The 12,628-nt window shown below is 35.3% G+C and overlaps 1 protein-coding gene across 2 annotated transcripts in view; it reads left to right on the top strand.

Annotated features, from left to right (window-relative positions):
* Positions 1-9,978, top strand: part of HSPE1 (heat shock protein family E (Hsp10) member 1) — a 43,186-nt gene extending 33,208 nt beyond the window's left edge. For both annotated transcript variants that reach the window (XM_059168509.1, XM_059168506.1), the window contains 5 exons: positions 629-671; positions 849-935; positions 6,092-6,171; positions 7,701-7,812; positions 7,939-9,978. In XM_059168509.1, coding sequence (XP_059024492.1) covers positions 629-671; positions 849-935; positions 6,092-6,171; positions 7,701-7,812; positions 7,939-8,070 — 454 coding nt within the window. In that variant the 3' untranslated portion in view covers positions 8,071-9,978. The remainder of the gene's footprint in view (positions 1-628; positions 672-848; positions 936-6,091; positions 6,172-7,700; positions 7,813-7,938) is intronic.
* Positions 9,979-12,628: the final 2,650 nt, after the last annotated feature.

Here is a 12,628-nt window from a genome sequence, read left to right as displayed (position 1 = left end):
TCTTTGTACATCTATCTGCATGGAATTTTGATTATTTTATTAGAATAGATTCTTAAGAGAATGACTTAGAAAAAAATACACACTTCTTAGGGTTTTTACACACTTAAAAGTGTGTAAAAAAATACACACTTCTTAAGAGAATGACTTAGAAAAAAATACACACTTTCCAGTGTAAAAGTCTATCAACTCACTGTACTCTGATATTGAACGTTATTAGGGTTGTTAGTTTTGGGTTTTACTTACTAATATGTATGTCTTTTTAAGAAATGTGCCATGAGGGCGCCTGGGTGGCTCAGTGGGTTAAGCCGCTGCCTTCGGCTCGGGTCATGATCTCAGGGTCCTGGGATCGAGTCCCGCATCGGGCTCTCTGCTCAGCAGGGAGCCTGCTTCCTCCTCTCTCTCTCTGCCTGCCTCTCTGCCTACTTGTGATCTCTCTCTGTCAAATAAATAAATAAAATCTTTAAAAAAAAAAAAAAAAAGAAATGTGCCATGAAAATTCCAATGGTGGTTAATAATGGTGATGAGAGAGGAAGGATGGTATGAATGGGATTTTGTTTCTATAATTAGAAATTCTAAAAATAATATGGAGAATGGATAAGACTTTTCATTTATGTATTTGCATTTTTAGGCAATTCTGTCTTGAACTAAATGGACTTGCTGTTAAACTTCAGGTAATATTTTTTTTAAATTAAAGCTATAATTGGAAGTTCTGATTTTTCTGTTTTTGTAACTTAAGGTGTTTCCAAGGACTTACCCATCATTTCTAATTATTCTAGAATTTTATGTGGAAATGTAGTAACCCAAATGATAAACTTTATATATTAAGAAATGTAACTCTTTTCTAACAGAGTGAATGCCATCCAGATACATGTACTCAGATGACAGCAACTGAACAGTGGATTTTTCTTTGTGCAGCTCATAAAACTCCAAAAGAGGTGAGAAATTAGGAAATAGAATGACTGATAAAATCATCGTAACCTTAATCTCTCCAAGAGAGTGGTAGATAAATTTTTAGTGTTTAGTTTGCTGTTTGTTTTTGCTAGTTGGTTTAGAGTTCTTCACTGCAAATTTATTGCCACCATGCTATTTTAGGATTTCTTAGGATTAGTGTCAATTTTTTGGTAACTGGGCAATATCATGGGTTAGAACTCACTTTATGATTTACTGGCTATCACAGAATAGCATCTGTCATATTATGCTGATATCTGACGTATAATGGATGACATATACGTGTTTAGTTTTTTGGTTCAGTCATAATTTTTTCTTTTTTTCTAGTCATAATTTCTTTTTCTTTTTTTTTTTTTTTTTTTTTTTAAGATTTTGTTTATTTATTTGTCAGAGCAAGAGAGATCGAGCACAGGCAGACAGAGTGGCAGGCAGAGGCAGAGGGAGAAGCCGGCTCCCTGCTGAGCAAGGAGCCCGATGCGGGACTTGATCCGAGGACGCTGGGGTCATGACTTGAGCCAAAGGAGCTGCTTAACCAACTGAGCCACCCAGGCGTCCCAAGTCATAATTTCTTTTGATAGTAGTAACTGTTGGTGATTACTAGTTGATGCTTAATCTATTAATGAAATGTTGCTTTAGGACTCTCTGACTTTATAGGTCAATATTTTTTGCTCTACATTTTACTAATATTCCCTTTATCTGAAACCAACCATAATGATTTTCTTCTTACATAGTTGGTCCTGCATTGAAAAAGTTATTCTTGTTTTCTCCTCATTTAGTTTTTGTCAAGGTGAGGATATAGGAAGTAGCAATTGTTTATAGAACATTTTTTTTTTTTTTTTTTTTTTAAAGATTTTATTTATTTATTTGACAGAGAGAAATCACAAGTAGATGGAGAGGCAGGCAGAGAGAGAGAGAGAGAGAGAGAGAGGGAAGCAGGCTCCCTGCTGAGCAGAGAGCCCGATGCGGGACTCGATCCCAGGACCCTGAGATCATGACCTGAGCCGAAGGCAGCGGCTTAACGCACTGAGCCACCCAGGCGCCCCTGTTTATAGAACATTTTTAGTTAGAAATAATTCTTTCATATTATCTAATAGCACATAATTCAATTTTCCTTTGTTATCTCAGTAATTATAGCCGGTTTGTTTATGCATTGCATTTCCCTTGATCTGCATTTCCTTTTAATCTGTAGTACTTTTTACTTGACACTTAAACTTACTGAAAATATTTGGGTTAGGCCAGTTTTGTAGAATTATAGACCTGTAGATGATCATTTTATTGCTAGACTTCTAGAACTTGACAAGAGGTGACTTTCTAGTTGCAAAATGAGCATTTGGTGTTCTTTTATTTGAGAGTGTAAATTTTCTAAAATAAGGAGTATCTTGTACTTGTCTAAGCAAATAGTGCTTATTTGGTTGACTGATTTTATTCAGGGTGTTTTTTGTGTGTGTGTGTTAGTTAATTGAAGCAGTATTAAGATTGTGTATCATTTTACATCTGGGAAACCCACATAGCAGTTTATTGATAAGTTACTGAAATTGCTACTTAATAAGTATACTGAGTTACATGATAATTGCAATTAAGAAATTGAATCAAGAAGAGTTTAATTTTCGCAAATAGTAAGGATGTGTTATTCTCACTTTAGAGTAGAAAAGATACCCAGTTTGTGATTGTGAGACATATGTACTCTCATTGTCACATCTACTTTTTTCTTGATTAATATTAAATGTAAGATAGGATGATCATCAGCATTGAGTCCTGTGAATGCATCTTAAAATTGTAACATTGCTTGCTGAAGACAAGCTCCACTGAATTGTTCATATGTCAAGGGAAGATCATGGTAGAATGTTCAAGGGATAGTTTTCTGGAAAGGGACTTACATGTAAAAATACAAACAAAAGGAAATCTTGGAAGGATACTTTCTGAACTCTTGGAATAATTATGCAGGCAGGAAATAATAGCAACTAACAGCAAATTAGTAGCTAAAAAAAAGTTGCTCTTTTGGGTTAAAAGAATGGCAGGATTTTGAAGTAGAAGAGTAAGGGTACTCTGCACTAGTGATGATTTACTCAATGTCTTGAGAATTAAAGAGACTCCTTGCAGCAAATTAACTGTACTGTACACAGTGATAAGTGACACTTATTTAAGTGACAAAGGTTATAAATGTGTTATTATCTGCTAGTCCTTTCAGTCACATGCAGACCGCAGTAGCATTTTACATATATGCTTGGCAAAATCGAATTTATAAAACTTTGTTTTTTGGTAACCTTCTGTATTTTGCCAACTTTTTGCTGTTAAAAATGATACAAAGTAGGATGAGTTAACTGAGAATTAATTGAGGGGGGAGGGAAGGAAGGAAGCAGCTGAAACAAGATAAAACTTTTCTTCCCACTCCAAAAAAAATTTTTTTCAGAAACCAATTAAAGATCTAAAGTTATACGGATACAATAATAGCCATGAGCCACATGTGGTGAGAGCATTTAATGTTGGTAGTCCCATCTGAGATGTGCTGTAAGTGTAAAGCGAAATACCGGTTTCAGAGAGTACGAAAAGGCGAGATCATGTATCTTATTAAGAGATAATTGGATATCTGCATCCAAAAGAATGAAGTTAGACTCCTACCTACCTCACACCTTATACAAAATTTAGCTGAGAATGGATCAAAAGCCAAGTAAAACAATCAGAATTATAAAACTCTTAGGAAAAAACACATGTGTAACTCTTCACGTGGACTAGGCACTGATTTCTTAGATATGACACCAAAAGTACAAATAAAAGAAGAAAATACAGATCAGATTTTCTCAAAATTAAAAAAAAATTTTTTTTTGCCTCAACACTTTGAGGAAAATGAAAAGACAATCTAAAGAGTGGGAAAAATATTTTTTATAAATCGTATCTCTGATAAGGGTCTGGTATTCAGATATATAAAGAACTATTGCAATTCAGCAGTTAAAAGACTACCCAATTAAAAACTGAGCAAAAGATTTAAATAGACATTTCTTTAAAGAAGGTAAACAAATGGCCAGAAAATATGGAAAGTTGCTTCAGCATCATTAAGTATCAAAACCACGATGAGAATGGATCAACAGAATGTATAGAATAGAGTATTATTCAGCCATAAAAGAGAGTGAAGTTCTGACACATGCTACAATGTTGATGAACTTTGAGGACATCGTGCTGAATGAAGTAAACCATACAGAAAAGGACAGATATTGTATGATTCCGCTTTGATGAAATATCTAGAAAGGATGGTGGGCATGGGATGCTGTTGCTTAATGGTTTATAGAGTCTGTTTGGGATGATGAAAAACTTTTGGTCAGAAACACATAGTAGTGATGGTTGCACAATAGTGAATGTAATTAATGCCACTGAGTTGTACATTTAAAAAAGTTGAAATGGCAAAATTCATTTGAAATATATTTTTATAAATTAAAAAAAATTTTAAAGATTTTATTTATTTGAGGGGCACCTGCATGGCTCAGTGGGTTAAGCTTCTGCCTTCTGCTCAGGTTATGATCTCAGGGTCCTGGGATTAAGCCCCGCATCAGGCTCTCTGCTCAGCAGGGGGCTTGCCTGCCCCCCTCCTCTGCCTGCCTCTCTGCCCACTTGTGATCTCTGTCTGCGTCTAAATTAAATAAAATCTTTAAAAAAAAAAAAGATTTTTTTTTTGAGAGAGAAAATAAGAGAGAGAGAGAAAGAGCACAAGAGGGGAAGGGTAAAAGGGAGAAACAGACTTCCTGCAGAGCAGGGAGCCGGATGCGGGACTCAATCCCAGGACTCCAGGATCATGACCCAAGCGGAAGCAGTTGCTCAACCAACTGAGCCACCCAGGCGCCCTCATCTGAAATACAGTTCACCACATTTTTTTAAATGGAAAAAGAAAAGATACACTCCACAATGGCATACCCTTAATCTACTAGAATGATTAAAATATAAAAGAGAATAACCAGTGTTGGCTAGGATGTCGAGAGAGTAGAACCTTCATATACTGCTGATAGGACTGTAAAATACTGTAGCCACTTTGGAAAATAGTTTGGAAGTCCCTTAAAAAGATAAGCATAGTTACTATATGACTTAGCAATTCCACTCTTAGGTATATACCCAAAAGAAATGAGAACACATGTCCATACAAAACTTGTACACTAGTATAGTCACATTGTTAATGAAAGCCAGACATGGAAACGACCAAGTTTTTAATAACTGAAGATGCATAAACAGACAAAATGTAGTGTATGCACACAATGGAATATTATTCGGCCATAAAAAGGAAGTTATAAGGGATTATAACATTTCGTATATATTAGAAACATTAAACTCAAAAGATTTTGAATAAAAGAAAAAGTACTCAGTGCTACACTATGGATGAGCCTTGAAAACATGCTAAGTGACACAGAAGTCCACATATTACTCTTTTTCTGTTTTTTTTGAGACAGAGAGTGAGAGAGCTAATGTGTTGGTGGGGGAGGGGGGCGTTGAAAGGATGAGGGCGGGTAGAGGGAGGCTCTTAAGGGAAGCTCCATGGCCAGCGCAGAGCCCAGCGTGGGGCTGGATCTCATGACTCTGAGACCATGACCTGAGCTGGTACCAGGAGTCTGAGGCGTAACTGACTGAGCCACCTAGGCATCCCCATATTATTCCATTGTTAGGAAATACCCAGAATAGACAAATCCATGGAAGACAGAAAGTAGATTAATTGTTGCTTCAAGTTAGGGGGAGGAGAGAATGAGAATTGACTGCTGATTGATACTGGGTTTCTTTTTGGGGTGATGAAAATGTTCAGGAATGTAGTTGGTGATGGTTGCATAAATTTGTGAATATACTGAAAACTTGAGAGTTACACGTTTTAAAAGAGAAATTTTATGGTACGTGAATTACATCTTATTTTTTTAAATACCCCAAAGAAGCCCATTAATAATTTTTATATCAATTATATGTTGACATGATTTTGGCTATTTAGAGTTAAATAAAATATATCATTAATTAATTTCACCTGTTTACTTTTTTAGTATAACTTTATTTGTTGTAACATTGAATTTTAGAATCATTCTGATATTGTTAAGAGACCATTTTCTTCAAACATGCTCAGGTTTTTGGAATAAGACAAATGTATAATAAACGGACCTCATGTATGTCCTTTCTTTTATAGTGTCCTGCAATAGACTATACTAGACATACACTCGATGGTGCTGCATGTCTTCTGAATAGCAATAAATATTTTCCTAGCAGGTAAATAAAACTTTTAAACTTAGTGTTAAACTTTTTGGATTTAATTTAGAAGATTGGTATTTTTATTAAAACAAACTAGGTTGCTGTTACTGCGTTGTATTCTTTAAAACTTTTTTTTTTATGCTATTATATGTTTAACTAGTTCAGAATTACTCAAATTTTGAAATTTAGGGTTGTGGTTAAACTAAAAGCCGCAGGACTTGGCTCCCAAAGCTCATAGGTCAGTTTAGTCAAGAGTAGTCACTGCTACTGTGTGTCCTCCAAGGCTCTCCCCTCTCATACTTTAGAGTTGGGCTACTTACACACTGACTTACTTCAATCTCTGTGCTAGAGCTAGCGTCCTCTTACATGGTATGCCTAGAGAGCAGAATTTCCTAAGTTGGACTGCTTGTTTTTGAAGGATTCCTTTTCTTGCCTGTAGGTTTTTAAGATCTGGGATGAAGCTGCTTATTATCGGAGAGGTTTGTTGCCTGGCCTTTATTCAATTAAGATATCTGTTACCAGGTGGATAGATTTGGAGGTTCTTTCCCCCAAATATAGAGCTCATATAAAATATGTTAAAAATACTGTTTTTTGCTTCAGTATCCTGTGTACATTTAAAACAAATTTTTTTTTAAGATTTTATTAATTTATTTGACAGAGAGAGGTCACATGTAGGCAGAGAGGCAGGCAGAGATGGGGGGGAAGCAGCTCCCCACTGAGCAGAGAGCCCAATGCGGGCCTCGATCCCAGGACCCTGAGATTATGACCTGAGGCGAAGGCAGAGGCTTAACCCACTGATCCACCCAGGTGCCCCATTTTTAAAAATTTTATATTTTTGAGTAATCTCTACACCTGACATGGGGCTTAAACTCAGCCCCGAGATCAGGAGTCACCCACTCCGATGACTGAACCAGGTGCCCCTAAATTTTTTTTTTACTTTTTTTTTTTAAGGTTTTATTTATTTGATAGCGAGAGCAGGAACACAAGCTGGAGGAGTGGGAGAGGGAGAAGAGGGAGCAGGGAGCTCCACGAGCAGGGAGCCCCATGAGCAGGGAGCCCGATGCGGGGCTCGATCCCAGGACCCTGGGATCATGACCTGAGCCAAAGGCAGATGCCTAACGAGTGATCCACTCAGGTGCCCCTTTACATTTTTTTAATACCAAAATTTGTAGGCATTTTTTTATTAAAAAGTCAAGTTGTATAGAATAAAACAATTCCCTTTAGTGGTTTTAATCATCTTTAGTGGACAAAGTGTTAAGTTTTAGTAAATTTTGATTTGTCAGGGATTTAATTGCATTGAACTTTAAAGTTTCAAAAGTTATAATACTGAATTTCTTGGCTGCTGTGGTTAGGTAGATACAGCACTGGCTTAGGAGTAAAGAACAGGGGTCCTAGTCCTAGTCTTGCCACCTACTAGCACTGTGACCTTGCACTGGTCACTTTTTTCTCCTAGGTCTAAGTTTCCACACTTGTGAGTTGAGAAGATTAGACTATTTTTTCGTAAGATCTGTCCAGCTCTATGACTCTGATTTCTTTCCTGTTTCTAGGGTTAGCATAAAGGAATCATCTGTAGCAAAACTAGGATCAGTATGCCGTAGGATTTACAGAATATTTTCACATGCTTATTTTCACCATCGGCAGATATTTGATGAATATGAAGTAAGTATTTCACTAATTATCGTGATGCATTTTTAGCAGAATGATAATGGTATATGTTGATGTTATGTCTAGTTTTTTGGTTCTGAATAGTAAGCTAAAATTACTTTTTTTCCTTTCTCTCTACAGAACGAAACATTTTTGTGTCACCGGTTTACTAAATTTGTGATGAAATATAATTTGATGTCCAAGGATAACCTGATTGTACCAATTTTAGAAGAGGAAGTTCAGAATTCAGTTTCTGGGGAAAGTGAAGCATGAAGGGAATCATATAGAAAAAAAATGTACTGATCACATAATTAACAATAATTATGTACTGTATATATATCATTTTAGACACATCAATCATGTATCCATATTATAGCTTCTTTGTTTAGTATAGGTTTTTGTATGCTGAGTGTTGCCTTTTAAAATGGGAAATACTTTTTAAGTTATTCATGAGCTGTATATTCACCAGTGTGGCACCCATGGTTTTTAAATAAGATTAGTATTATCTGTTTATAATGCCTGTTAATAAAAGAATTTACAGTTTGGTAAAATTGCTGCTAAACAATCATTGGATCACAATCCTCATCAAATAAACCCATCTATAAAAAGATGAGTGAGCTTGAGGTTTCGCACAAGCCATTTACTAAAGAAATAGTCAAGTTTTCTTTTGGTTTTACCCCTAGTTTAGATATTCTAGAAAATTCTATAGTACATAGTTCAGTCTTAACTGTTAACTTCTCAGAAATGAGATGAAAATGTTTTAAAGTTGTTTATAGTTTTTGATACACATAAGATTATGTGTATAATCCAAATATAAATGCAAATGAAGTATTAGTAATACTTAAATAATCTTACTGTGCTACTAAAGTATATTCTAGACCAGCATACTTGGAAAGGATTTACCTTTTTGCAACAGTAGACTGTTAAATACAAGGTGATGATAATGATAAGGCATGTAAATTGACATACCCACTGGAAACCTGCCCTGTCCTTCCGTTCTCATTTCTTTTAACTCCCTATCCAAACTACAGTAGCTGAGAAGCTTTTCACCAGACTGTGAGTTAGTGTGGCTTATACCTATTTATATTTGTATTAATTGCTTACAGATTATACCTCATATTAGCAATTACACTACAGGAAAAATGTATTGGCATAGGCTCTTGCTTATCTTTGTTTTGCGAAATTGTCCTAATTACTTGGAAAGCAGTCTTTAAAATAGTTTGATTCTTCCTGTTGGTAGTATTAATCCTTCTGTCTAAGCATCTAAGTAACATTTAAATAGAATTGAAAATATTGTAGTATTTATTTTACATCCCTTCCCCACAAAGTTTATGTTTATGCACTTGTGAGTTTTTTTGGCAATAATTCATAGCTTCCAAGGTGTTGATGGTCATACATTTTTGTTATGATTCATGTCTTAAAGATTCAACTGCAGATTTTACAACCTTTTAATCTACTGAATGCAATTTTCAACAACTGGAGGTCTTATTGTTAAACTGGTTGTAATGAGGCACTAAGATAGGGTAAAAAAAATATACATGTAGTGCAGAAAATATTTAAATCCATCTCTTGAACAGAGTTAACAAATGGGAACTTCTTTTTCATTTAAAAGGGTTATTTTGAAGTGAAGATGAAAATGTATTCATCTGGATTTTTTTTTCAAGTTTGAGGAAATAATTTATGCCATATTATACAACAAGGATGTATAGCAGAAATGTGGGAAGTAGGTATTGAGAGTGTGTGTATATATATTTATGCCATTCTAAGCCTTCCAGTGTATTTGGCCTTGAACAGTGCTAGCCAAGCAACCAGTCATTACTTTACTGTAACCCACAAGTATCTTTCTAAGTTTTATGTTCATAGTGAAAGGAATGTTGACTTTGAAATTATGCATTTATATTAATGTCACTATAAACCAATGGGAATAGAAATTTTTACACAAACTTGGTAAATATTGGGAGACTAAATTACTAAGTTAATAAATTATATATAGCAATGTAGCTGTTCTCTATAGATGGAGTTTGATAATGGATTTCTGTTGTTTGCTTATTTTCTTATTGAACATTTGAACTAAGGCAGTGGATGGGATTGGTGATCTGGCTAAGTATTTTGAAATACATTCTGAATAATATGACTTGGTGTTAATGGGGGAAATAAAATATGATGTTTTTTTCTTACTCATTCCATTTTCCCTATACTGTGTTTGGAACTGACCATGAAAAGAAAAACACAAAAAGAAACATCAGTTTGTAGGCTTGCTTTTGTATTCATACTGACATCTCATTCATATTCGTTGTACTATGAAATTCACTCACTGTACCAGGTAAGACCTAAATGAAAGTTACTATTTTTCTTTAATACTGTGTATGGAATTTTGAAAATACACATGTATGCTACCTAAGTGGGATTTTAAAAAATTAGCCTAGCAAAGGAATTATACAATAAATCTAAGAAGAGGGGTATAGAAAACTCCATTTTGGGCAATAAGGAAGTTAGATTGCACTTTTGATTCCCCTAAATTATTTTGATTCTATAGTCAGCTCATTGTTTCCTCTATCATTCTGGAAAACTAACTTTTAATAATTTATGTTTCTCTAAGTATCATTCTTTTGTGTGTCTATATTTCTGATTTTCTCTGTAAATTTGGGTTTCTCAAACAGTTTCTCAGTTAAATTCTTAATGAGTTCATGCTTTTTAATATCAGAATCAAATTAGAAATCCATGATTACATTGTTAGCAAGGACCATGTTACGGTTTTTTGTTTGTTTTAAGATTTTATTTATTTATTTGACAGATCAGAAGTAGGCAGAGCAGCAGGCAGAGAGAAAGGGGGAAGCAGGCTTCCCACTGAGCAGAGAGCCGGATGCAGGGCTCCATTCCAGGACCCTGGGATCGTGACCTGAAACGAAGGCAGATGCTTTAACCCACTGAGCCACCCAGGCGCCCCCCATGTTATGGTTTTAAACGTATTTACTAACTGATGTGAAATTCATTGTAATAGAGCTAAATTGTTTTTTCTCTGGGTCTGTCTATGTGATAACTTTTTGCTTGAAGGTTTCCTATACTTTTCTTTGCACAGTTAAATTCTACATTTTATTTATATACCTTGTTTTTTTTTTTTTTTAAGATTTTATTTATTTGAGAGAATGAGAGCAGAAGCAGGGAGGAGGGGCAGAGAGGGAGAAGTTGACTTACCGCTGAGCAGGGAAGCCAGATGTGGGCTGGATCCCAAGACCCTGAGATGATGACCTGAACTGAAGGCAGATGTTCAAGGCAGCGGCTTAACTGACTGAGCCACCCAGGCACCCCTTTATATTATTTTTTGAATACTTGAATGTGGTTAAAAGGTTTCTGGGTGTTTTTCCATGCTGTGTAAATGTTTTAGTAAAAGTAGATGATACTCATTTCTTGAATGCAGCTAATTGTTAACTAAGCAGCCACTGCAGATGTATTGTACAACACATTCAGCAGCGTATTTGAGATGGTCTAAAGATCCAAATGCGGTTTCTGAAAAACATATTTTTAGTGTAGTTTACATAGTCAGATAACTACCAAGTGAATCTATTAGAGGGTTAGATTACTTCTCCAAAAATTTTAACTAGGCGTCTCACTCTTAATATTTGGGGATACCTGGGTATTTTATTTTATATGGGCTGGTAATTAATTACACTGCTTCACTTGTTTGTTTTACATTTGTTTTTATTTACATTTATTTTTATAGTATTAAAAGCTGTATATCAGATATGAGTACCTAATGTAATTAAGCAGACTACTAAATTTTGATAATAACCTAAATTTCCAAAGGATAATAAATACAATTGATACTTTGAATTTGAATTTATATTCATGAAGGAAGCATGTCAATTAAATGTCTGATATTGATTTTAGGATTAATTATAGCATCAACATTCAAAATTAGCTATTCATTTATTAAAATGAAGTTAGCATTTTATCCTATCCTGTATTGCTGCTGTAAACCTTGGTAAAAGCAATTTATCATTCTGTAAACAGTGAGGGTGCCTGGGCTGGCTTAGTCGGTAGAGCATGCAGTTCTTGATCTTGGGGCTGTAAGTTCAAGCCCCACATTTGGTGTAGAGACGAGTTAAAAATAAAATATCAAAATTCCATTAGTAGTGTATTCTACTTTATTTTGGGTGGATCTCATGAGGGCCATCTATATCTTATACAAAGCTAGAAATTCTTATAACTATAACTTAAAAGTTATAGTTAATGGATTTGTAGGATTTTCACTCCTGCTTGCAACGCTGTCAAAGGGATATTCTTATACAGTAAACTTTATGTGAAAATGTTCTACATATCTATATTTGTTGATTTTAATATTTTTGATTTTCCTTAGTGTCAGTGCCTAGAAGGAAATGTTATTTTTTAATTTTTAATTTTTTAATTTTTATTTTTTAATTTTTAAAAAAGATTTTATTTATTTTTTTGATAAAAGACACAGAGAGAAGGAACACAGCAGGGGAATAGGAGAGGGAGAAGCAGGCTTCCTGCACAGCGGAAAGCCCGGTGCTGGGCTCGATCCCAGGACCAGGGACCATGACCTGAGCTGAAGGCAGACGCTTAATGACTGAGCCACCCAGGCACCCCAGGAAATGTTATTTTTAAAAATGCCCTGGGGTGCCTGAGTGGCTCAGTGGGTTAAACCTCTGCCTTTGGCTCAGGTCATCATCTCAGGGTCCTGGGATCGAGCCCCACATCAAACTCTCTGCTGAGGAAGAGCCTGCTTCCCCTCTCTGTCTGCCTGCCTCTCTGCCTACTTGTGATCTCTCTCTCTCTGTCAAATAAATAAAATCTTTTAAAAAGAAAAAAA

This window comes from Mustela lutreola, chromosome 3, assembly GCF_030435805.1.
Source record: "Mustela lutreola isolate mMusLut2 chromosome 3, mMusLut2.pri, whole genome shotgun sequence".
Lineage (NCBI taxonomy): Eukaryota > Metazoa > Chordata > Mammalia > Carnivora > Mustelidae > Mustela > Mustela lutreola.
This window is presented reverse-complemented; position numbering and strand designations above follow the sequence as displayed.